Source organism: Tyto alba, unplaced genomic scaffold (assembly GCF_018691265.1).
Source record: "Tyto alba isolate M040663 unplaced genomic scaffold, T.alba_DEE_v4.0 Super-Scaffold_16, whole genome shotgun sequence".
Lineage (NCBI taxonomy): Eukaryota > Metazoa > Chordata > Aves > Strigiformes > Tytonidae > Tyto > Tyto alba.
In genome coordinates this window covers 6,474,813-6,501,747 of record NW_024881278.1, presented here as the reverse complement: position 1 = coordinate 6,501,747, position 26,935 = coordinate 6,474,813, and the positions used below count along the sequence as shown (strand labels likewise).

The window sequence follows — 26,935 nt, the reverse complement described above, 5'->3', positions numbered from 1 at the left end:
TTAACTTTTCAAAAACAGTAACAGATTGCATATGCTACTATATTCATTAACAGTGAAACAGACCCTTGTGTATCTATTTCTACTTGCAGTTTTGCTATTAGCTTATAATGACTGTTTTTAAAATAGCCTTTTCTGATGACTTCATTATTCCTTAGAATTGCATAAACTTGTTTTTGTGATCTTATCCTTGCTCATGAATAAAAAGCACTAAATAAGCTCAAAGCACCTTATATTTCTATACTGTTAAGTTTTGCATTGAATCCCAACCTTACATTAAATCAATGTGTTCCACTAACTTCTCCATTTTAGAGCATTCTCAATGGTTTCATGGGGACAAAAGGGAAATCAACTCTGGTTTTGTATACTTAAAAAAAAGGCAATATCTAACCAGTTTTGTTTCTTTAAAATTATGTATCTTTCATTCATGAAAACAGATAGAACTTTTTCTTCACGCAATTTCTATAAATTTTGATTCTTTTATGGGGTTTTCTCCTGGTTCTGCAAAAAAAAAAAGCCTTAAACTGTATAAAAATGTAGGTGTCAGCTAGAAATCAAATACTACCACTGGTATCTGCTAAATATGTAGAAGGTAGATTCAAGCCTTATCTGATTTGTTTTACCTTCTTATGCTGATGTACTTTTGTGGGCAGGGAAAGGTAGCTCAGAAACAGTAAACTCTCATTCCAAGTGACAATGTGAAAGGGTTACCAAAATGGTCTCTGAATAAAGGTGCTAGCTCTCTCCAGTGAGAGCTAATGGTTTCTTTGATGCGGCATTAGGCATCTGTGATTGGTGGGGTTTTTTTAAGAAAACAAACAACCCCAACCTCCTACAGAAACCCTGTGAAATGCTTTATGACAATCTTGAATTTATTTGCTTTATGGCTGAGTTATCTACTGGCAATTCTATAGGTGGTCCTTTCAGTAATGTTAAAACCATGAAGCTGGCAAGACTGATGAAACAGAAAGGGTTGCTATGTTAAGGTCTAATCTACTGACAGCAACATATACTTTGCAGTCACAATGTTAGTAGTTTTAAATTCATTTGCAAATTATGTAGTTGCTGAAGTTCTGGATTTTGATTTTTCTTGAACCTATTATTTTGGTAAAAACTTGTAATCATTGCTTGGAGTACGTGGTGGTCCCCAGTGAGCTCTACCTAGGTGTAGTGTGCTGGCTGGGTGGACCCTATTAATAAAGCAAAGCTTGAACAAGATGGTGGCTTGTGACCAGAGGTATGCCCTGGGAGTTTGGGGAGTGAAAAAGACCCACTTCATGGTGACCTTTATTAGCAACTCACAAGCTGATGGTGGTGATGGGGCTGGTCTACCCTTGGGTACCTGCCTGGAGCGATGGGCCGCAGGCCTGTGAGGTGGCTGTTCCCTCTTTCCCTGGCACTGTGGGGCTGTGGAGGGTTTCCAGTGCTCCAGGCTGCACAACTCTATCATCTCAACTGGCGCAAACGCAGTGTTGCATGCTGCTTTTGGGTGAGTATTTGTGTTCTTGGATGTAGAAATGATCCTGGAATACAAGAGGGAGACAGTGAAGGGACTCTGATGGAAAGATCCTGAGGTAAAAATGAAGTGGCCTGACTGAGTGGGGCCACTTTGACTTCACTACTGCCCCTGCCGTCCTTGCTGCACACGGAAACACCCCTTTTTACCTCAGTCAGGGAACAGTCTGACCAACTACTTCTATATTTACAAAAGCTCTTTAAGGAAAAAAAGAGGGGGAAGAAAAAAAAAAAAAAATCCTCACTGGCGAAGGCCGCTTAAAGAGAGAGACGGGATCAGGTGCGCCATCGAACTTCTCGGTTTGTCGCCTCAGGAAGGAGCGCGGCGCTGGAGGGGAAGCGGGAAACCTCCCCCGCACCGGCCGGGCCCCGCCTCGCTGAGGGGAGAAGGGCGGCCGAGGGAGTCCCGCCCCGGCGGCTGGGAGGCAGGGCGGGCAGAGACCGCGTCCCGCCCGGGGCTGGCAGGGCAGTTCCCCTTCCCGGGGTTTCCCGCCGGAAGACGGCGGCCCGCCTTCTCCTCCCGCAGCGGGCGGGCTCTCGCCTCCTGGGCCCGGCCTGCGGGAAGTTGGCGGCCGGCGCCGGGGGAAGGCGGCGGGGCCCCCGCGGAGGTGGGTGCGGGCGGAGCGGCCGAGTGCGGGCCGCCGGCTGCCCTGCCCTGCCCTGTCCTGTCCTGTGGGGCGTTGGAGGGGAGGCCGCTGCGAGTGAGCCGCCCCGGCCTGCCGCCCAACGGCAGCGCCCTTCGGCCCGCGGAGAGCTGGATATTGTTTCTTCTGACAAAAGTCAACTTTTTGTTTCGTTTTTCCACCCCGCCAAGGTGCGATGCCACCTAAGGATCGCGGCAGAGGCAAGCTGCCAGTTCCTCTCCCGAAAGACATGATCCTGAAAGACACCGAAGGAAAAGTCTGGAGGCTGGGCAGTCAGATCGGCCAGGGAGGATTTGGCTTGATCTATTTAGGTAAAATACTGGTGGTAATTAGAAGGGTGACTTGTAAACTTCTTTGTAACTTCCTGACACGAATGAGACAGAATGGGTTTATAAAGTTGCTGTTGTTTAAATGCTGGTGGGTCATCTGTGTTGAAGTGTGGTTTTCGGAGGTTTGCAGCGCCTTGTTGGGTGTCCTTCTAGTTCCAAAGTGTTGCTGATGGTGCAGTTTGTTCTCCACGGGCTGTCCAGCTCGGTTTGATGGCTCCTAGTGCCCTTCTCTGTGGAGCTGGCGTGGGGTAGGCAAGGTGCTGGTGCTGCTGCCAAAGAACACTGCCAGGTGATCCTCTTCAAGCTCTGGAGTGCTCTTTAGGTTTCCAGTTATTGGAAATGTTATCTTCTGGCCAACACTAAATCAGTTTTCATCCCAAGAAATGTAACAGTAACAATAGTTAGCTGGGTGTTGCCTCTGAATTAGTCTTTCACCAGAGGTGGAAATGCTGTTCTTTATTTGCTCTAGCCTAGGTGCATTTCTGTATTTTCTTCAGAAGAAGCTGCTGCATTTCGCTCAGTCTGTGTTTTATAAAGAATGAATGGTTCTGAAAGGCAGTTTGTAAAGCATTCTGGGTCACTGGAGAGGATATAGTGTATGTTACTATTGCTGGTCTCTAAGAAAGAGTAAATCCGGTTTTCAAGGCAATCTTAGGAGTTTGTTTTGGCTTGTGTTTTTTTTTTTTTTTACTTTATTTTATTTTGTCACACCAAATATATACAGGCAAGCTAGTCTACAGCAACTGTTAGGGACTAAATTGAGCTTGTATTAAGACAGCACTAAAGAATTATTTAGAGGCAGTTTTGTGCATCATCCCTGGAGCCAAACATGATCTTTTTGAGTTAGAGGTATGTTAACTCTCTATTTGAAGTATTAATGTTTAAAACTTGATAAACAAGTCACTCCTATACCTGAATTGACCTCCTTTCATGCATAAATCAGGTATACCTTATTTTTTTAAGCTTTTCCTTCTTGTGCGTTTCTGCCATGGAAAATAGAGTTTTGATTGTTTCCCACTCGTGTTTTTTTTTTCAGCTGATCTCCTAATAATGTTTCCTTTATATTGAGTGATTTGTCAGAAAATAATCTGTTAACATACTGTTATGCAGCATGAGCTTTCCACTTAGTGTGATTTCCAGATTTTTATAACAAGACAAGTTTTCATTAGTACAGGCATCATATGTCATGTGCCTTCTCAATTCTTTTGTCTTTAGTAACTCTTTTCAAATAGCAGAGCTGTGCTAGATTCAGTGTGGTTTCATGGAGGTGAAGGAGTTGTCCGTCAGTGTCAAATTGTAGCATCAGGCACCTACTCTAGAGAGAAAAAGTGTGTGTTTCCTATAGAAGGGTTAGCACGTTTGCTCTTTTCGTATTTGCAGACATAAACGTAGCACTTGTGTGCCACTCGTCTCTTGGTGACAGATTTACTGTGATCTTTGTTACATCTGTCTGGCTATCTCATGGTGCTTGTCTGCTTTCAGCTGTTCAGGAACATTTTATATTGCACTGAAGTGTTCTTCCTCTCCCTCTTTTTCCTCCTTGTGTCCATTATGGTTAATCACAAAGAACTGAATGGCAACTGAAGACTCATATTTTATTTCATGGTGTGATAGTCCCATATGTGGTCAGATTTTGCTTCTCTAAAGTGGTTGCCCAGTTGTACTGTTCTTCCAGCTATTAATGTGTGGCTGCAAACTGGATTTTACTCGTGCATCTAGACTTCTAGTTTGAGTAGAGAAGCTTTCTAGTGGGGGAAAAAGGGCATAATCTGGCACTTTGTTCCATTCACTGCCTGTGTAAACAAGGCAAGAAGATTTCAGTAACAACCTAAATGCCACTGCTTCTGCTTTTCCTCAAAGCAAACCCAGTCACTGAAAAACCTGGAGAAAACTAAGCCTGTGTATCTGTTTGCAAGTAGTTTGGTGTAACAGAAGTGAATGAGTAAATGGAAACAGTTGGTGGATGTGGCCCTACATCTACCCTTATTTAAATTGAGGGTTTGTTTGACTTTGGACTAGATTTGATGTGGTCTACTGCACTGAATTTCCTCACCAAGTGCATGGTTTGAGGCTGTTTGAAGGAACTGTTTTGAATTCTTAGGTTGCTGTTAGTAGCTGGAGTACATCTGCTAGGTTCCTGTAGTGGAGCTTCTGGTTTAGTTTCCCCTGGAATTCATACAGTTCACGCATACCTAACTGCTCTGCAGACTGAACCAGTGGGGATGATAGGGTTTTCAACTAACTGCAGTTATAGAGGGGTCAAAGGCTAGTGCACTTTAATAATATTTACATTATTTTTCCTTTTGATATATCTGATAGCTAATTATGACTTTCTTTGAAACATAAGTTGGTTATGTTTGAGAGATGCTGTGCATAGAGCATGTATGAGATGTTGCCATAAGAAAATAGACCTTAGTGTGAGCTAAGAAGTAAAGTTAAGGTGTCTCTGGATATTGCTATTCAAGGATAAAGGAGAGTAAGAAACAAACTTGCAGAAGGCTCTCACGGCGAGGAAGGACTGTGGGAACTGGGGATGCAGTGCAGAAAGCAAGGTAGTAGTAGTTTTCCATGTGTAAGACAAAAAATGTTGTGTTCCTGAATCACTCAGAATATAACTCTGTCATCTGCTGCAGTCAAATCACGCCGGACCTTGTGGGTGGTATCGTGTGTGGGATTCAGGCAGTTTCATGCAGATTTGATTAGTTTTCTGCCTGATCTCACAGACCACTGAGGTGATTTCATACATTGTGGTGTTTGTTGCAGTTTAGCTCCCAGTGAACCGAGGTGGAAAGCAGTCAGTGGATTAGTTGAGAATAAGAATATGATCTGGGACCCTTGGTATTATTACTATTCAGTGTTTTTTCATAAGTGACAGCATGGCTGAAGAAATACAGCTGCCACTTTTATAATGGTATTTGTGTTCCTTTAATCTCTTCTTTCAGAAGGGGTAGTGAATGTTACATGTAGCACTAAACTGAAGGCTTAGTTCCCCTTGTAGCTCATCCTACAATTAAAAGAGGAAATGGGTAAGGTTTATCCCCAAGTATTGACACTGACTGCAGCATTCTTTAGTCCACCTCTTTCTGATACATGTTTATACTATGTAAATTATACCATTCAGTAGCTTTTTGGGAGCTTGATCCTACAAAAGAATTCAGCTGTCTTTGAGAATCAAATGGAGTGAAGAAGGTGACAAGCCTTTGAGAGTAAGATACGGATGCTTGGTGCTGAGGGGCACCTTCTTTTTCTGTGCTGTTCGGGCTAGTTTTTAGTGCATATACAGCAAGATGTGAGAGGACCACTAAACTTTTAGTGAGAAGCTAACCCAGAAAGAGCTGTAGAGAGGTGGGCAAGACAGGAGAGCAGAGACAGATTCGACTGCCTGCCAGATATGAACAGCACAGCCCTTTTATAAAAGTAAAGGTTAACTTTGCCAGCTATATCTTTTAATAAGTATTTTTACAGTAGCGGTGTAAAGACTTTGATGTGCATTGTTATAGCTTAATTTCCCATTAAGGGTACTCCATACTCCATTAATCTATAACAATGTTCTCGAAATTTTACAGGAGCTCTGCAAAATATATTTACAAGGGATGCATTCTGTGGAAGATTCTGTTCATTGAATCAAAGCTGCTGAAAGCCGTTTACTGACCCTAAGCCCTAGGATGCAAATAGTCTCTTCAGGTGCAGGGCTTCTAAACTTCTAATTACGTACATGAAAGTTATCACTATCTACAAGTTTCTATCCTGCCTCACATTTCCCCTGGTTTTCTAATTATTCCTTCTCTTTTCTGTCTGTGCCATCTTGTCTGTTTCTTTGTTGACTTGTTCTGTCCCTTGGATTCCCTATATGTTTTTATCTTGACCAGAGCAAATCCAGGAGCAGAAAGCTTTTATAAATACCGATTCCTTCCAGTGCTTCTGAACAGGAGAGGTTCCTCTGCTGCCAGAAATAATAGAAGTCATCTAGAGATGTTATCTGAAGCATTGCTGTTGTAGCAAGAACAATATGGATCATAAGCTGGAATTAACTATGCTGTTGTATATCAGAAATTTTATTTTATTTTTGTTACTGGTACTGATTTGCAGACACCTCAGACAGTACTGTTATCCTTTTGTTAAGAAGGAGCAGAATGGAGAGCAACCGGACAAAAATGTGACATGTTGGTGGTCTCGGGACTAGTTTGTAGCCCTGTGGAGAACAGTGGCAGTACAGTGGAAAATTAAGCAAGAGTTAAGGGGGGTGCTACTGAGAGGCTTACATTCTCTCATTTATCTTCTTGATCACAGTCAGTAATTAACACCAGTCTTTATATAAATCATTCTCTAGTCCTACTGCAAGTACTCTATTAATGCACAATTTGGACTGAAAATTTAAATGCAGAAGGTCACACAGTGTTTTGCTAAGATTCCACTGTCACAGTGAAATCTGCTGTACACAGCATTATCTACTTGCAAGTTTCTTTCTCATGAAAACTGATCGTTCTGCAAAGTATTTATTTTTTATCTATATAATTTTATATGCATGCATGTTTGTTACTGTCTTTTACAATAGAATTTACTACATTGTAAATGTATTTTAATTGTATTAATATGTATATTGTGATGGAACTTTGAAAGTGATAGGTGAAAGCTAGGAGTTTTGAAACCATTTTTCATAGCTGGCTTTGCAGCAGGTGCTTACATGTTGCTGTTTGACTGCTATTTTTGTGTGTGTTACAATATGCAAAGCTCAGGAAAGTGCATGTTGATAAAGCTATAATCAGTGGTGACTCTGCCCTGCTTGGAGATGTGTCACCAGTATAGCCAGCACACTGACCTTTTCTTTTTTTTTTCCTTCCCATTTTCCAAGAAGAGACAAAGAGTATCTGCTTGAGTAAGCAGTGATTATTGTCTCTTAACGTTAAATATTGTTTTTTAATACCAGCAGCACAGGGAACTCTGCTGTTGGTGGAGATAGGGAAGAGGTATGGTTGTGGCCTTTTCTGCTTTCAAGCTTGGACCATAACACACTCTGGGGTTGATATTCTGAGGCCTGGTGTTCTGGGAATCAGGATGAGGTGTGAAAGTAAGTTTGTTTCTCTTTCAGAAAGAGTAATTTCCATGGATAATTTGTATAGCTGTAGCAGGGGTGTACATGTGTCAAGGAAGAGAAGCGTTCATGGAAGCACTTTCTGTCATTGTCTTGCTGTTCATGCCTTGGTTTGGGCTAGGAAGCTAGCTTTAGCAATTGGTTCTAGAGAAACAAAGTTCTTCAACAGTTGCTTCACTGAAAATACTTATTATAGTGCAGCAAATGAATTAAAAATGCAGTAAAATTACACTGAAAGATACATGTACAGCATATTTTTTACAAACTCAACAGAAAGAAGAATATTAATAGAAAACCGCTGTAATTAATAGCACTAGCAGCTAACTGTCTGGTTAGGGATAGATTTTTTTTCTTAACCTTCAGATGTTAAAATGCATTCCATCAAAGGTCTCATTGTACCTGCAGGTGTGAACCGTACTGTGAAAATAAATTTGTTGGCAGGCAAACACTATTTCAGGAAAGAGTGATTTTTATCTAGTCACTAATATTAAACTGTATAAATATAGATATAGCAAGCAGATTACCTAATTTTTCACCCTGTCTACAGACAAACTAAATAAAAAAATTAACCCCAATTTGTTACTCGGTGATTACTTAGGGCTGACCACGTGGTACAGGATCAGCCTGCACCATCTGTTAAAGAGGAAATCCTCTTTGCCTCAACCAGTTCTTGCTGATAATTGCTTCCTCTTGGATCTTTCCTTTTTCTTCTTTTTTTTTTTTTTTGGTCCTCTGTAGGCTAGAAGTCTTAACTTTAAAAGCAGAACTCATTTTTATACAGTAGTCTATAGTCTGTTATAAAATCTGCAGAGATTGCTACTATTACACTTCAGTGTTCTGCCACAGAATGTGTTGGTGTTTTTTTGTTTGGTTTTTTTTTTTTTCCCCACATGTATGGGCCTGTAATTTGGGAGCCATTGTCATGCTCTTCACTAGTCCCCCTTGCAAGAATTCTGGTCAGGGACTGAGACCCTTGCATGCCAAGTAAAACTAGGAAGTTCAGAGAGCAGGTTTGAGGTTTTTTTTTTTGTTTTGTTTTTTTTGTTTGTTTGTTTTTTGTTTTTTTTTTTTTTCCCCAGTGTGGGATGTATTTCTGAGCAGTGTTATACAGTAACAGGAAGAGCTGTGGATGAAAGGTAGGGCACCTGTTGCCTTATGGAGGGCACTCCCTTCAGCTGTCTTTGGCACCTGTACCCTACTGAGGCTGGTGTAGTATCTTCTGAGTGGGCACCATGTCAGACTAGCAGATGGGCTGGAGCAGAATCTTGCCAGAAAACAGTTTGTGCATCAAGGTTTAAATATTAGAAGCCTGGACTCCCATCTGAGAGTGCTGTAAGAGCAGACCACGCATAGCTTTTCTGCCTGGGGTTAAAGGATGTGCCATACCTGTTCCAGTTTAGAGTAATTAACTTTGAAAGTCAAACAGTGGCTTCCATTGCTGTGGAATACAAAACTTTGGCTCTAGTGAATCAAGATTAAGGTTTCACAGGAGGATGAGTAAGAAATGTAGAGAAATTTCTTACCAGTGATGAATGTTCTTGGAGGCATTTACAGTTATCCGCAAAACAGTTCAGCAGTTGAGCACAATTTTCTACCCAAACCAGTTTAGTTAGGTCTTGTGGAAGATGGTTTCACAAGCATGGTACAGAGGGCTATATATATGTAATTTGTGTAATAAAACTCTGCATTCATAAAGCTACCTAGAAGAAGAATCTAGAAAAAAAAACATTCATAAACACGGCTTAGAAAAGAGCCAGTCCAGGAAATGATGATGCATCTTTAAAGTAACAATATAAGCAGAGAAGCAGGTCTTCCTTCAGCTACAATAAAAATGGACTGTAAACACCCTTCAAGCACTGAATGTTTCAGTTCTCGGGAAAATATTGGACATTGTGAAGTCAAGGGGAGAAAGCAGTGTGCTTTGCTGGCCTTTGAATGTTTGCCTTAGTACCCTCCCTATGTAGGAAATATTTGAAGTTGTGTGTTAAATAGCAGGTGCTACTTTTTATTTATTTGTGTACATTTTGTTTTTAGTAACTTTAGTAACTTCCAGCAACTTGGATTGTGTTTTATAGTTAGATGCTCTGAGCAACACTCCTCCCCAGCCCCCCACTTCCCCCCATTTGTTAGCCATTGAAGTTAACAGCTCTTGGCTTGACTTAAATGGGGTCAGAATTTTCCCAGTTTTTTTTTATAGGTAGCCTGTAATTGTGAAGTGTAATATTTTTGAGGTTAGTTTTTGTTTCTGTGGAAAACTAAGCTGATGGTATCACTCTTCAGGATTAGTTAACCAATGAAACAGAGCAAAAAAAAAAAAATGCTAGCAACCCAAGAACTTCTGAAAATAATTTTATTCATGTTTCTCAAACAAATATATCCTCAGAGTATCCAGCAGTGGCAAAGACACCAGCTGTGGACAGGAGCAGGGATGTTTTTCCAAACTGCCAAATCAATGCTGTTTTCTTTTCCACTGTGTAAACTTTGTCAACAAAACTGGTTCTGTGAGAGCCATTGAAAATATTTCACCATATTCCAAATGTGACTGCCACAAATTAACTGCTAGAACTACAACAAGCACGTTTGAACTGGCAAATAGAATTGGCACGTTTCTTTGTCATACTGCATGCAATTGTGCTGTGTGGTTGTAGGAAATCGCAGTTCATCCAGAAACACCCTTTTGTTACCATGTCTTATTAACATTTAGAAAGCTACATTAATTAAGGTTGTGGCACTCAGCAACAAAATGGATGAAATTCATGATTAAAGTGGATGATAAGACCATGACTGCTGTGCCTGGGTGAAACTAGGGAATTCTGGACATGGGTTAATTTGAGGTAAGTTATTTGCTCTGTTGTGTAGGCACAACAGTTGGAAATGATGGCAAAGGATGTGAATCTTACTGCACTGCTTTATTTCAGAGTGCATTTTAAATTTGTATGCTTTTCACTGGCATGGTAGCTGCGATTGTGGGATGAAAGGGAGGAAGAGAAAATAGAGCTGTGCCCTTTGCAATTGTTTTGTGAGACTTGTCTTGGCAAGAGACAGAAACAGCCACAGCCCCCTACACAGCTTCATCTTGGGCCAGTGCTCCCAGTTAACAATTATGCAGACAATGGTTTTGATTGTGTACATGCACCAACATCCCTCCCCCCAAATGTAAGGAGATTGTGCATCTCTAGTTGATAAAAGCAACATTAACTGCAAACTGGGAACTCTCACACTTGTTATGCTATTTTAAGATATCCTTTGCAAACATAATCTCACCATATAGTGCTGCTGGTACTCTATGTGTATACTTATATGCCATCAGAGACCTCCTGCCTATCAGCATTGCTCTCCTGCAGGGTCTCTGCTTACTGTCCTGCAGTCTAGCATTTAACTGATTGTAATATTATAAATAGCCATGTGCTACCACACAGAACGAGGCTAGCACATGGCTAATTACGAGTATACAGTAATTAACTATGAGCTAAACTCGCAGGAGAGTATGTGGTGGTGGTCTATGAGGTATGTAATCAGACTGTTTGTTAAACCTTGGGAGCCTTTCCAGTCTGTTAAGTAACTATACATAGTAATGAGACAATTTTTTAAAAACCATTTATGTTTATTTATGGACAAAAAATAGTCTATCTTATTTCTAGGCTGCGGTTAAGGTATTGCTGCCTGATATATGAATGGTTAATTAAAATGATGTAACAAAAGGTACGCATGCAGGTTCTGCTTATCTGTAGGTATGAGATTAATTGTCTAAGCATTATCTGTGTAAGAAGTTTAGAGTGTTATTCATGGTGAATGTTATGCCTTGTTTCATGTATGTGCAGTAAAAACAATAATACCATTTCTCCTTTTGTAGATTTGAATGTCGTGTTACTCATTTTGTGGAGCATCTGTTCCTGTATCTTGTTGAGCTTTGTCTGACTTTTTTCCCTTTTCACATTGTAATGATTGCCAGTTAGTTTTGGTTTTATTTTTCTTCAGGATGTTCTTTCAGTGTGACTCCAAAAAGCATCCACACTGGCACAGTGTAAGAACCATGGGGGTTAGGCCCTTTTGCTGGGCTACCTCCTGTTAATTGCTCTTCTTCATTACCCTGACAGCTGTTACTGTCTGTTCCAGATTACCATGAATGAGGCCTCTCTTTATAAAATGTCAAGGTGTCTACAGGGAAGTTAGATCAGACTCTTTAAAATAAATTTAAATTTGATACTTCTCTATACCTATCAAACCTCTGTTAAGTAACTTGGTATTAAAATACATTTTCTTATACACAGATTCTTTTCTGATCCGTGTCAGTAAGGGAGCACATCTAATTCTGTTTGGGCACTGTGATGTTGTTGAATACAATGAAAACACATGGGACCTTCCTTTAAACTAATGTCTTCAGCTATTAACACATAGTCTACATGTGGCAGAGAAAGATAAAGGCTTGGGCACCTGTACCTTAATTCCCAGTTCAGTACAATGATATGGTAAGAACAAAGTTTACCAAAATTTCTTTCCTGGTCGTATGATAGCTTTAGATTGTATTCTGAATGTGACTGCTACTTGTTTGAGTCTATGGATAGTTCACACCTTCTAGAGATACTGGTTTAGGATGTGTTCATTTTATCTTAGTGTGTTATTAGCACAGAAGCATTCATGTGGGGGAGAGTCAAACAGAAGGCAGCAGGGACCCTGCGGGTGTTTGGGGTGTATATGCTGGCAGATTCAACCCAGATGCTGAATAGAATTGAAGGAAGATGGCAGCTGAAGGAGTTGGTTCATTGTAAAAATATTTTTATGCCCTGACCATCAAAAAATGTAAGCTTGGATGGTTTGATTAGATCCAAGTTTACTTGATTTTTATTATGTGGATAAAAGTAGTCTATTTTTGTGTGTGCTGATAGTTGAAGTATTTCACACCTGGACTGTTGTTGGTATTTGATCATTATAAGAAGTTTGAAAGGGACACTTATTTCCTAGGAACTGTATTCTTTTTAGTTTTTTTACAGTGATGATTCTAAAAGATGATTTAGTCTCATTAAATTTTAATCCCAGTGTAGCTCCATGTAGCTTCAGTAGTATCAGAGAGAACTGATAGTTCTCTCAGGGTCAGAAGAAAATAGGATTGCATTGTCTGTGCAGAGAGGTTCTGTCTCCTGGGCTGTAATTGGCACATGTGGTCAATTATTGTTTTGAAATCTCTACTTGCACTGAGAGACACAATCCCTCATCTCCCCTTTAGGCAGGTGGTGGTTGTGCTATCCCTAACTTAGGCCAGTGTCTAAATAATGTCAGAATAGAAATCAAGGTTCTAGGGCAAAATTAATTTGTAATAGAGGAAAGCAGACAATCCTGCCTAGAAGCATAATGTAGGTCATAACTTTTAAGCGGTGTCTTTGTCACGACAGTGGATTGACAGCAACCAAATACAGAGGTTATCCAATTGACTGGAATGACTTAAACATAGTCTGTTATAATGGAATACCTCATTGTGGTGCAAACGTGCAATGGGGACATCCTGCGTACTCCTTAATTAGCATCGAGGGGGAGACTTCTGAAAATGCGGATTAAAATTGCCTCTGTACTTCTTGATTAAAACTTCCATGTGTGTGTTGTTTTCGTTTTGTTTTTCTTTGAACTTGGCAAAACTCTGACCTTTAAAAGCAGGAATTCAGACAAAATGGTGGGTATCTCTGTCGTGTATTTTTTTGGTCACCTTATGCAATGTTAGCTTGGTGTTTGTTTGCAATTATATTTTCTTGCATACAGCTCGATCCCCATCTCTTTTCTCATTTTGCAGCTTCCCCGCAAACTCATGTTCCTGTAGAAGATGATGCAGTGCATGTAATTAAAGTGGTAATGTGTAGATCTCATTTCTAAATTGTTAACTTACATGCAGTTCTTTCTCTTAATTATCTATCCTTATTTTCAGCACTAGGTCTGTATTGCATGCTTGTGGCTTTTGTTTTTTTCCCTATTTTTTTATATCTCGATATACTTTCCCTGCTTGGGGATATATTTGGCATTTCTGTGACACACAGTATTTCCTTGACTTGATTCTTTCCTTTCATTGATTACTGCCCTCAACTGTTTAGTAAAGAAAATCAGACTATGAACTTAAACACACCTGTTTTACAGTATTTCTGAAAATAATGTCTTAAATACTTTCTGAAAGAATCTGTTCTCTTTATGAAAATGTGTTGCCAAACAACTTTTCTTTTTAGCTACTTATTAAAGTTACATTTCAGATGGCATGGTATATGGGAGGTGGGAAAAAAAGGGGGTTCATCCCCTTTGAATTTCTCATACACTTTTCTTTAGAAACTGTTGGCATTCTAATGTATTTTATGATACTAAGTTTATTTATTTCTCAATAGGAATATCTTGAAAATGGCCCCTTATTTTCTGAACTGAAATTTTACCAGAGGGCTGCAAAACAAGAGCATAGTAAGTAATATATTGGTTCTGATTCAGGCAGACTTAAGGACAAGTTTGGGTTTAACTACTTGTAGTAAGAACTGTTGCTTTAGAGCTCGGTAGTCAACTCTCATTACATGTACACTGAACTAATCCTAATTGGTGCTGTAAGAATTTTAGATTGCTGTAGGTTTCTTTACTTGGATGTCATCCTTGTCTTTTCTGATCAGAAGGGAGAACAGAAGCATGTCACGTTTATTATGTGCACACTTCAGAGTGCACAGCAATGAATGGACTCCAGAGAGAGGCCAGCCTTAGAAGAGAGGTACTAGATGGACTAATTGGTGACCATATTTCTGCTAGAAACTATTTTCATGTGCAGAGCTAAGAGTGTGTGTAATCATAACAGGATTTAGTAGTAATCAAGGCACTTGATTCTGCAGACGCTTAAGCATGGATGTGATTTATTCATGGGAAGTGTCCTAAAGACTCTAGATGACTTAGATTGCTGGTAGACATAAGCACTTTCGATAGCTTGAAGCATTCTGTATTGAATAAAGTAGAGCTTCTAAGGAAATTATTTCTTCAGCTATAGATAATTGCTTGTCTACCTTCCAAGGCAACAAAGTACCATGTTTGTTGAACAAAAAAACCTGCTGCTTGTTTTGCAGAATGTAGAGAACTTCAGAGTAAAGTAGGGGTCTGAACTGTTTGCTACACAAACTGCCAAATAGGTCTTACTAGTTTCATTGTTTCATTCAGAGTCTTAGCTTGATAGCTAAAACAAAACAGCAAAAAACTCTCATGCCAAACCTGAAATTCTCTAGCTACCTTTAACGCAATGCTATCTTTTATTTATTGTTACAGTAAGAAAATGGATGAGTCTCAAAAAAATAAGATGCTTAGGGATTCCAGTGTTTTGGGGATCAGGCTTGGCAGAATACAAAGGAAAAAGGTAATAAGATGAATTGTAATTAAGCGTCAAATTGACTGAAGATCCATTTTTATCAAAACAGAGACAAGTCCTTTCAATCTGACACAACTTTGCAGTCTTGTCTTAAAGAATTCCTCCCTTTTATATATTTCCTGGCAGCTATAGATTCATGGTCATGGAGAGACTGGGGGAAGACCTTCAAAGAATCTTTGAAGAGTCTGGAAGCAGATTTAAGAAGGAGACTGTTCTGCAACTTGGGGCACGAATGGTATGTACTGAGAGAGAGAGGAAATTGCTGTGTCTCAAACTTGCTGAGTTCAACTAGAAAATTATATTTCTAATGTAGTTTCTTTAGCTGACTCTTGAGTTTAGAATTAAACATGTGTAAATGGTATGTATTGTCTAATTTCTCACCTTTTTTTAAATGAAATGAGTACTAAGTGGAAAATCAAGACCCTCTGCAGACTGGAAGTTTGTGGGCTCAAACCAAAATTTTTTCCAATAGATTAAAACATAGGCCATACCCTTCAAAATGTGTGACTAGACTGAGATGTGTAAGCCTATTCTCATACGCTTTAACAGGTATTGATTTTTTTTTTTTTTTTTCCCCCCAATGTCTGAAGGGTATTGTATTAGACATCCATATTTGTTGAAGTTCACAATTGCATGTCTGAATGCAAAATTTTCAGTGTGTTCGCTGAACACAGTGATTGTACAGGCCAGGATTAGGCTAGTCTGCAAATACCGGTTTTGTTTTCAGATGTGTGTAGATTGGCACATACTAACAGAGGGTTGTATAGGTTCTCCTTTGTAATATCATTTGCGTTGTGAAAGACTGCTATTACTGGACAGAGGTGCACAGCAAGTGGAGTAGAGGCAGTGATCGTAAGTTGCAGGAAGAGGAACTCTGAGTATCAAGGAAAGGTTTTCACAGAAAGAGTGTCTTAGCACTGGAATGTACTTCCTAGAGGCTGTGCAACATCCATCCTTGGGGACTTTTAAAACTTGACTATTCAATGTCTTGTACAGTCTGATCTAGCTTACATTACTGCTGCTTGAAGCAGGGGGTTTAGATTGGACACCTCTAAAGTTTCCTTTTAACCGAAGTAATAATAATATTTTAAAAAAAGGTGAAGGGCTTTTGAAGTTATGTAATTGACAAACTTGTAACACTGTTTATACTCTCCAGAAGCCAGGATTAGGTTGTCCTTTGTATGAGTACCCAAGAGCAAGTGTGCTTTCTAACAAGAGCAGGAGCTATCCTACCTCAGTAAGGAGCTGAAGAAAGATGGTAGTGCAGGGATACGGTGACATGCAATAACTGGCGTTATAAACCTTCAGGGCTGATTGAATATGTTCTTTATAAGAGCTTGGTATTCTTAACATTTCCTCCAATGTTTATAAACTACTAGTTTAATTCTTGCTTTGTGACCTTAGAAGCTGGTACACAGGGATACCTCATGGCAAAGTATAGCTTGTTTATGATTTGCCAGCAGCTGTGTGCCTAGTGGAAACAGGCCCTGTGGACAGAGTGGGTAGTCCTTGTGCTCTAACTCAAAACAAACTTGTCAGCTCAGTCTGCGTAGCCCTTTATTTCACTGTATAAGTAAGAAATATTTGGTGGTAGGCATATGAGTAGAGTGAGCGGAGAAGATTATGATGTTTTCTTTTCTGTTTTAAATCCTTTCCTAGTTGGATACTTTGGAATATATACACGAAAATGAGTATGTTCATGGTGACATTAAAGCAGCAAATCTACTCTTGGGCTACACCAACCCCCACGAGGTAAGCATGTTTACCTATCTACACTGTTACTCTAAGTTGTTTATAACTGTTTAATAGTTTTCAGCTACGCATATTCTCCATTAACAATTTGTGTAATAAGAGGTCTATGCATGAACATTCACATCCTCTCACAACAAATCTAAGAGTGGCTCTGTGGAGTTTAAGGTCTGAGAAAGAAGCAGGACAAAAATCTGCTTTGCTCCCTTTGTGCTCTGCTGACATGGGCTACTGGGTATGCATGGGTGAACTAATCAAGAGGGGAAGTTAGAAGACCTAGTTGCTGTTCCGGGTTATGTCAGTTTAAGTATATTAGTGCAGTTTAAGGAGGTGTCCCATTGTATTTTCATCCTTGGGAAGTTCTGGCTTTCAAATATTGTCATGATTTGTGTTTCCATGCCACTGATTTTTATGTCCTGCTCGTTGTAGTGGATGTAACAGGTAAGTAGGATGAAGATGGCTGCTGTCTAGCACTCTAAAGCTGGCCTTGAAATTGAAGTGCTTTGGTGAAACATTTTGAAACAAGTCTTTTGGTCTTGTCATACTCCACATACTCTTACGATGTCTTTTTTGTCTTCAGTTAATAAAATTGAAGTTTGCTTTTTTTCTTGGAAAAAAATATAATTTAGGAAAAGAAGACGTCTTAACTTCACTCAAATATAAATTGCTGTAAGCAGTACTTCTCCTTTATTTCAATTTTTGGTTTTTGGCTGCAGTGACAAAGAAACAGATCTTGCAAAACAGCTCACTGCCATTGAGGAGCTTGAACCATTGATCTATATCTGCTTTTTTACAAGATTCAAGTTAAATGGTTGAGTCAAATTTGACTTTTCAGCTTTGTAAAACACATAGTTTGAAAGCTATCGTGGCTGTTTAAAGCAACTGTGTTTTAGACAGTGGCAGCAGCCAGTACATAATCTCAGTTTATGGTGTTTACCAGCCTGCTGAATCCAAAGAAGGAGGCTATTTAGAGGCAAAACGATCTGTTACCTAAACCCATTAACATAACTCAAATGACTTCTTTGTCTTGGCTATTGTGTATTTTTATGACAGCAAGATATGCTGCTGTTTTTCACATTGAAATAATTTTGGAAGTGTCCATTTACAGTAATCATAAAATTTTAAGACATGTAGCTGACTTTGATCAGCTGCTTTTGAATTAGCCAGATTGCAGGGTGATTTTCTGATTTGTTTCTCCTGTTGTCTGCATGAACATGCTATACTAGTATTTTGTTTTCATGAGTAGTAGATTCAGATTAAAAGTAAGGTATTTGTGAGTTATGGGACAGAGGTTTTAGGTGGAAATATAACTGAAGTTCTATACATTAAATGGAGAAATCAATAGATATTCCAGTTTAAGTAGCTCCTAGCTCAACATGTACAAGGTGTATGTTACTGCTGAGAGTTTTTGTGTAGAATTTGGTTTCAGTAAAATTTCTTTTCCACTGAAATTATTCTAGATAACATTTTGAAATGTCCACATTCTAATTCAGAAGAGCTAATGGGAGAGAATTTCTAATATTTGCTTGCTTTGGTAAGATATGAATGAAACTTTCATTTTTGTATGCTTAAGAAAACTTAGAGCTCTTCAGATATTATTCAGATAAACTTCCTGGTCATGGGCTTCAGAAATTCTGCAAGTGGCCACAGGTCTGCTGATTGCACTGAAGTCGTGATAACTGCACCATACCAGTCTACAGCCATGTAGACAGTGATGATTATTTCTCAATGTGCTTTCAAGTAATGTGTAGTATATTTAGCTTACATAGCAGGGTGGATGGCTTAATGGGTCTGCTTTTGGTCAAATAAAAAATTATTTTCCAGACGCAGCTTGCACAATATCTTGAAACATGTATGCTCTGTGACTTGTAGGGCATGAAGAGAAGGAATAATCTCACCAACACCATAGCTAAAACTTTCAAACTAGCACAACTACATATGCCATTAATTGAATATCCTTCCCCTGGAAATGTTGACTTTGATGTGCTGTCCACCCCCATGCTTCAATAAATATTCTTTACCTGTGTTAGGAGCAGTACTAGACAATATTTTCACACAAGTATTCAGAACTGAACATGTGTACTTGCACAGATGATTTTGCATTTGTCATGTCCTGGCTATTTGCATGTAGTTTTGCCATGAAAGTCGCTTCTTCCTGTTCCGAATATGTCCAGATCCTATGTAAGACTTTGTGATGTTGCAACAGCCTTGTCTACAAATCAAGCTGTCTTTATAACATGTTGGTGGGCTGAATGTATTATATATTTACCAGGACAGTATTTTGGGAAGCTCTGTGGAGCTTTATCACTGACTAAACATGATGACAACAATATGGAGTATCCTGTCCTGTATCCTCTAAACTGTTGTCAGAGAGCTGTATTTTAATTTGGCAATCTCATACTAACCTTAGACACTTCAGATAAAACCTCAGACACTGTTATTGCTACCAAATGCCTGTGAAGTGCTTTGTTGAACCTTTTCTCTCTCCTAAAATGGTGGGTAGCTAGATTGTCTTGGTCTTGTTTTTCTAAAACAATGGAACTGGGAGGTAAAGTGATCAACCTAATCTCATAAATAGGGAGTGAGAGCATCTAGGCAGTGGCAAACTCAAGCTCAGACATACAAGCAGAGACCTGTAGCTCCAGTGGGAGTTGGCATGATAAAGCTGTCTGACCTAACAATTTCTGTGGTGAGTTTTTGTTAAGACTTTTATGTTGGCGGGTTCTTGCTCTTTAGGGTCTAGGATTTTAAGAGAAAATAAAGTGGAAGTGTTCTTTAGTTCTAGAAATTTGCTTTTAATAAAACCCCATAACTAATAACTTAAAAAAAATTATATATATTCGAAATGTATTTCCATATTGTTTTGGTGAAGACACATAAATCTCCAAAAAAAGCATGTGTACCTTTATACTCAGCTTTGCATTTTTTTGTCATTTAGTGGCTGTTCATGTGTACTCCTATGTGTGAATTTATCACTGACTTCCTGCAGTTCCAAAAATCATTTTTCTGTGTTAGACTTTCTGCTGTTACTCTCTCTCTCTTCTGTAAATTAACCTGGTAAATTTACACCACAGCCGATAAATATCATAGTCCCCTTTTTGAAAGAACATGTGAAATCCATACTGCTATCCTCTACCTTCTGTGGCAAGGCAGAGAAACAAATAAAGTAAAGGTCCTGTCACTCTGTGACCTCCAAATGATGTTTAGAAATGGTTAGAAGATCAGAATCAACTGACCTCAAAGAGCAGCTTGCTGCAGATCTGTTCAACAGAAGGGAGCGAGGCCATTCAGCGAGTTACAGGTCAGAAGATCAATTCTCTAGTCAATATGTTTCTGAACATGGACCCAGCACAATGACTGACAGAATAGGAGTGATGTACTGAGGGAAGTACACAGCCCATGAATCTCAGAGAGGCCTGAAAGAAATCTTGAAGTGATCAGACCTATAAATTACAGAACAAGTGAAGCACTGTCTCAGTATTGCAGCAAGTTAAAGATAACTTGGTGCATAGTAGTAACCATATGATAAAGCAGAATGAGCATTATTGATATAAACTCTAAAAGAGAAATTCAAATCCATTAAACTCATTTAAATTGTGTTACTGTCGAAAGGGACAAGTGGCCACCAGACAACAGCTTAAAATCAGAGTTTTTAATAAATGAAATAAGGTTTGGAAGAAGGCGTCTTCCCAACAATTATCTCATAGTTATTTTCTTCCCCCCACCATGGGATATATGGGCAGTGTTGCAGACTCCATTCTGTACCAATAGTTGTCTATTTGGATTTTTAAGCTGTACATTTTAATTGCATTTGTACCTCAGTTCTGATTTTGATTTTAAGCATTTCTTAGACAAGATAGTTACAGAATAAAACTCTCAGACTTGATTATCATAGCCTACACAAAAAGGAAGAAAGAAGAATATAAAAACGTTTCAAAATATGAACTTCTAAGACCAGTTTTCAGTGGACCAGCATAAAAGATAAAGAGCTCACACACTGAACATGTGGGAAAAACATGCATGAAAACATTTCCAACTTGAAGTCACTTTTCATTATGAGATGGTTCGTTGTGATTGCTGTTCTTTAGTCCAGTACAACAGATTTGCTAAAGAGCAGATGAATTGAGAAAAAATAAAATATTTTCTGTTCTCCTTCCCGTGTTTTTAGGAAGGATACATTATGCAGTTACTATACAGAAACAGTTGAGTTTTAACACATGGATGCTGGCTGTGCCAGTGATCTGAGATGTAGCTTCATGATCAGATGGCCTTGATTTTCTTTCTTCAGTCCTACTGGTACATTTGGGTAGAACTGTTTACACTGGTTTCATTTCTTTTTGTAGTAATGGCCTGAATATCTTGGAGTTCAGTTGATTCCAACATCGGGACTTGCCACTGTCAAGTCACAGAAGATTTCATCCCTTCTCTCCTTTGTTTAACTTGCGGTCCTTCTTCCTTGGCTTCTGTTTTGTGAAAGATGCTATTTCTGTCCCAAACACTAGAGTTCAGACTTCATGTCCTGAGATGGACTTCAGTCTACCTTTAGCCTTTTTTGTAGTGTTGTGTCCAGCAGAAGCTGACAGCACTGTGGCCATTAGCAACCAATCTGCCTCTTACTAGTAGGTATCTACTTAATTATTTACAGCTCATTATATAACCTAGTGATGGAACCACTGGAAAGAAACTGTACAAAGAAAATCAGTGTATTGTTATGCTTTCAGTGATAAATCTGCTATGTGTACTTCAAGATAAAGAGAATCTGAAGTGCTAAGCTTCCCAGATCAGTGTAGTTATATATCATAATATATACAAATTGTAAGAATTTTATATGTTTAGCAGATACTTAGTTCAGATATAAAGCACTGTGAGGGAGTCCTGCACAGAAAGGACAAGAGGACTGCTGAATCTATGGCTGGTTGCTTGCGCACATAATGATTTGTGGCTGTTCGCATGAATAAGATGGGCACATTCATATTTGCATGAAATTAGGTGCGAAGACTTTTGAACTCTGGCTCCTAATCTATAACAGAATTTATCAATAACAAGACTGTGCTAAGCCTTGCTGAGTCTAGTGCAGACTGGGATGTGTAAAAAAAGATAAACTTGAACAAAACCAAGATTTAAAGTAAGTGTGTGGGAGGGAGTGTACAACCCCAGCTGTACTGGGCTTATGTCACTGTTGCACCTTCATCATCCATGTTACCATTTCTTGTTTTAGGTGTCTTGTTTCTCTCACTGTGCATACGCTTTGTTCTCTTTTTGTTCTTACTTCTTTTGTTGTTCCTAAAAGAAGCATGCAGGTGAAAAATATCTGTAGTGTTGAAACAGACACTAACACTGGCTTAATTTTTCTCAATATTCTTCAATACTCACCTTCTTTCCCCCCTCCCCATACTCTAAAAAACCTCACAACAACCTACAAATTTGTTAACTACCTGTACCCACCATGTTCTGAGCAAATTTGGAAGGACATGCTGTGCTACATTGTCAAAAAGTGACAACTAGCCATAAAGAACTATATATCTTTTAAATGATGAAAGGGTTATAATGAGAATTGATGAAATGAAATTAATGGTAATTTAAAATAATATAGTCATTCTGATAATGGTTGTGGCAAGGTTGTAACAGTGCATTGCTGGTTTTGTACAAGCTGAAGGGGATTGATTTTTGTTGGTGGCCAAGAGGCTTTGCTTTGAGAGGCTACCATCGTTTGCATGTTTGTGGAAAAAATCTGATGTGAAAGTTGTAGAAGTGATAAACAGCTTGGGTAGAAGTAAACTGAGCAATGACACTCATGACCAACTTCGGGAGCAAACTGTGGCGCAGTCATGGATGTTGTTGCAATTGCATGTGAATGGCTTTAAGAAATGATTGCTTCTTAGTTTCCAGGTTTTGCCTGTCAAGGCAGTATAATCTAAAGCTGCTTTTCACTTTTAGAGGGGGTTTTTGGTAGGAGTTGAAAACTGCTCTGCCGATATTATTACTGAAGGTATTTTAAAATAATGCACTGCTTAAAAATGGATTAAGAATACATAGTTACTGTGATTTATATGTAAGATAACAGATAACTATTTCACATAGTTCAAGTTTGACTAGCAAATGTTTGTGGCTACCTTCTAGACGCCCTGTTGTTAGTTTGAAAGACCAAGGCTGGGCTGCCATATGGGAGTGTCTATCACATAAGCTCGCGTTCCCAGCCCAGACAGAAACAGAAAGCTGGCAGAGTTGCTTTTCTTGTATTGTTTTTTCTAACAGTTAAAATCTCATTTTACTGTAAGGCATAGCCTGAATTTGTAAAGGTTGAAATCTGCTCTGTATTCCATTTTATTGTATCTGGTCAACTATACATGCCAGAAACTTATAGTCAAGCAAAATCCAAAATGTACCACTTAGCTTGGGAAGAATACATCTTGTAGCCTACTCTCTCCTTCCCAGCCCTCAAAGGATGCCGAAGACTCGCAAAACTTGATATTAAGGTAGTTTAAATTGGTTCTCTCACACTTACTGTGGGCTCAATTAGGACAGGTACCAGTGCATCGGGAATACACTGGAGAGCGGTTGCAGGAGAAAATCAAATTGGTCAACCCAACAAAGTTTATGCCTTGTCCCAGATTTTCTAAATGTGCCTATGGTCTTTAATCTTGTATCACAGTTTGTGTAGTCTGTCAGGTGAAAAACATCATCGGTAATCTTAAAAGCCATCACCCTGCAGGAAGTGAATGCTGCATCCAAGCTTACACGCTCCAAATAAGCACAGATCCTGCAGCAGAAACAGTAAAACCAAGAGAGCAGCCATCCCAGGATTTGAAGCTGCCTGGAGCACAAACAGGAATCAGTAGTTCAACAGACTGTGCTACAAAATAATGCGTTAAGTTTTCTTGAGGGTTTTTTGTTTGTTTGTTTTTCTTCTACCAGGAGTGACATAATTAAATTACAAGTGAGTGCCAGAAGAGTTTATTTTAGACTTTTATAGGATAAACTATTTTTTAGCTAAAGAGGAAACAAAACTAAGGTTCAAATAAGAAAAAGTTTTTCTTTATAATATGGTTTAGTAGAAATGATCTCTATAGGCCTTCAGATGATTTAACTTTTGCCCCAGAGATCAGTTCCATTGGCAATATAATAGCAGTCTGTGGCATTTTTTTTTTTTTTTTCAAGTGAAAGTACCATATTTGGGTATTTATGAAAAAGCAATTACCTAATGTGAAAACTGGTCAATGTACAGGGCAAAGGCCAGGTGGGAGTGTGAAAATGACAGAGTGAGAAAATAACCTGTGGGATATTGTGGAGTGGACAGTCTGTGATTAAATTCCAGCTGCTTTCAACAAGTTACTGCTTGTCAGCTCTGCTGCAGTAATCGACCATGTGCATGTATTAAGTCTACTGTTGGAAGGTAAAACAAGTTAATCTGAACTTCATAGAGTGGACTTGTGCCCTTAATCTAAATTATGTGAGTGGCAGAATCGACACGGATGCAGTGCTGCGTGCGCAATGCCTATTGAGCAATAGAGGCGTAGGAGCCAGATGGCATGTTCGGGTTTGTCTTGACAGGCAACAGAAGAACAGAAAGTAAGATTCAGCTCTCCTGAGGTGTTCTGTTTTCAGCTTCAAATACCATAAAAGTGAGCAAGACTTAAGTTTAAAGTCAGTTAATAATTTCACCACGAAGTCCCAAGAAGATGCAAGTGCATCTCCCAGATACATCATTCAGAACTGTGGGGCTTCCTGCCTCTGGTGTTTGAGGTAGCTATTGTGAAACATCTCGGGGAAAAAAAAAAAAAAACACCTGTGCTAGGATGGAAAGGTAAATGTGGCAGAATGCAGTATACACAGTGGGGGGCCCAAGTTCTTCTCTCTTCTGCTGATTTAGCTCCATGGATTTGCTTCAGAGTAACTTAGGGTGAAGTCTGGCTCTGTGCCTTTTAAAAAGTTTACTATAAATTCAGGAGTGATTTACTAAGATTGTTTTCGGGGGGGGGGGGGGGGCAATGCTAGTTTGTTTTGCTTTGTTTTATCTTACTTTTGATATTTAAATAGCTGTTGCCAGTACAAAGTTCCTAATGATGACAGGCAAAAAGATGAGGCTACAGTTAGGCTAATGGCCAGCAGCCCCGTGGTCGCGGTCCCTGTTAGTGCTGGAGTCCTGTGTCCAGTCTGGCTGGGGGAAGCTGCTGCCTCTCGCTTCCTCTGGCTTTTAAGTTGCATTGCTGTTATGAAATTGTACAGTCTCAGATGGTGGAAGATTTGAACAGGGGTTGTGTATGTGCCTGTTTAAGTAAGGAGAGGAAGAGGACCCATAAGCAACGTGAGGATACATAAAAGGCATATTGCAGTTTATGATGTCTAGATGCCCACCTGGAGAGGAGAGAGCTTAGGAACAAAATAAAAAGACTGAAATTCTGCTCGACTCTGAAATAAGAGTATAGTAGTGGAAGGATTTAAATGGGGAGGGCAGCTGTTATAGCCCCCAGTTGTACATATTTTATCCTGAGGCACCATTTGGTTTAATAAAATTTAGATCTAAGGCTGTCCTTAACCTATCAGTTTCTTAAGACTTAATTATAAAGGTTATACTTTCAAAGGACAAAAGCATTATTCATTTGTCTGTTCATGTCTTCCAGGTTTATCTTGCAGATTATGGACTTTCCTACAGATATTGTCCCAATGGGAACCACAAACAGTATCAGGAAAATCCTAGGAAGGGCCATAATGGGACAATAGAGTTTACCAGCGTAGATGCCCACAAGGGAGTAGGTAGGTTTCTTTTTTTTTTTTTTATTTCAGAGGAGTGATTACAGAATGAGTAATCAGGCTGTGTGAGCTGATGTATACAATAGAAGTAGTCTTGGGGATTGCTCAGGGTTGATCAGACCCTTGTGTGGTGACCTCTTCTTGTTACCTGGGAATGCTACTCCAGGGCTGGTGGGGGAAGGGGGGCAGCACGATTAAAACCGAAGGGCTGCTGCACATCTGGTACTTCGAAGGCAGACCAAGACACCCTAAGAAGAGCTTGCCATTAAACTTAATTGGTTCATGTTGGGAGTACTGGTTTGTGTTTGCTATACTCTGTAGAGACAGAGGCAATGTTTGCTAATGTTGCATTGTCAAGGAAAAATGTTTCGAGTCTGCACTGTCCTTTAGGGAGAGCTGTGTCTGAGTGTCACCATCTGTGTTATGAGAGGATATTTCAAGATGACATTCCTCCTGCAAGGAGAAAAACCTTTTTTGAAGCCGTAAAGTGTTAACTTTTTGAAATCTTTTTCCAGTAGCCTTTCATATATCTTACTTATTTAAACTCACTTTGATGGTATTGGAAACACATTTGCAGGTAAATTACATACATAGTCCTTTTATTGGATATTGATTGTACTGCCTTGCATTCCAAGGCAGACTTAATTCAACAATTCCCTAATTAGTTAAAGTCATAACCTATGTCTTGTATTCATTTACCATTAATTAAACCTTAGCTGTTTATTACACTGCAGTCCAAATCCAATAGCAGACCCATAGAGCCATGGAAAAGGGAATGGGAGGTCAATATCGAAAATATATGGTGCAAAGTCCCACTGATGGCTGCATTGTTCACAATCAATATGGTCAATGCAACACAACTTTCTTAGTTGCTATGTCAGCAAGACAAAAAGTCAATTCTAATGTTATGCTAGTGAAAAAAATGGTGATTATTGAAAAACTTTGACTCTTGCTACGAAACACTGTTTTTGTTAACTTTTCTTTCGCCTATTCCCCTCACCCCCAAGATCTTCTAAAACAAAAGGAATGCTTCTCTGCTGCCAGCTTTGCTCGGATCATAGTGTCACAAGCGATAACTGTAGAAATTTGTGCTTGTTAATAGCTGCTGAACTGTTACCTTAAACTAATACTTTCTAACGAGTTTTAGTTGGCACAAACAACTGTATATTATTGCTTTTTCTATTAAAAGGACCATTGACCATGTAATGTAGAGGGTCTTGATAATTTGCCGGCGCTGTTAAAACCTGCAATCGTTTAACTCTGGTCATTAGGAAAAATGAAATAAGACTGTCAAGTATTTGCTGCTAAGACAATTGCACAATTTCACCTGCTAAAAAATATTTTGTGGTGAAGACATCTGTTTCAGACCCTTCTAGCCCTCCTGAGCATACAGTGCATTTTCTGGAGATCTGACTCTGGCTGTTTTTCCTGGTAGTGCGAGCAATGTGGCTGTGTACTAGTGTTTGATGTGGATACTGTTTGAAGAATAGGT

At 39.3% G+C, this 26,935-nt stretch overlaps 1 protein-coding gene across 4 annotated transcripts in view; it reads left to right on the top strand.

Annotated features, from left to right (window-relative positions):
* Positions 1 to 1,902: 1,902 nt before the first annotated feature.
* The window catches only part of VRK2 (VRK serine/threonine kinase 2), a 45,891-nt gene continuing 20,858 nt past the window's right edge, over positions 1,903 to 26,935 (top strand). For 2 of the 4 annotated variants that reach the window (XM_032989415.2, XM_032989414.2), the window contains exons 1-7: positions 1,908 to 2,467; positions 13,360 to 13,415; positions 13,937 to 14,006; positions 14,844 to 14,931; positions 15,070 to 15,178; positions 16,603 to 16,695; positions 25,314 to 25,446. In XM_032989415.2, the coding sequence (XP_032845306.2) occupies positions 2,332 to 2,467; positions 13,360 to 13,415; positions 13,937 to 14,006; positions 14,844 to 14,931; positions 15,070 to 15,178; positions 16,603 to 16,695; positions 25,314 to 25,446 (685 nt within the window). In that variant the 5' untranslated portion in view covers positions 1,908 to 2,331. Of the gene's footprint in view, positions 2,468 to 13,359; positions 13,416 to 13,936; positions 14,007 to 14,843; positions 14,932 to 15,069; positions 15,179 to 16,602; positions 16,696 to 25,313; positions 25,447 to 26,935 lie in introns of all 4 variants that reach the window. The other 2 variants (XM_042789695.1, XM_032989417.2) reach the window with 2 other exon arrangements.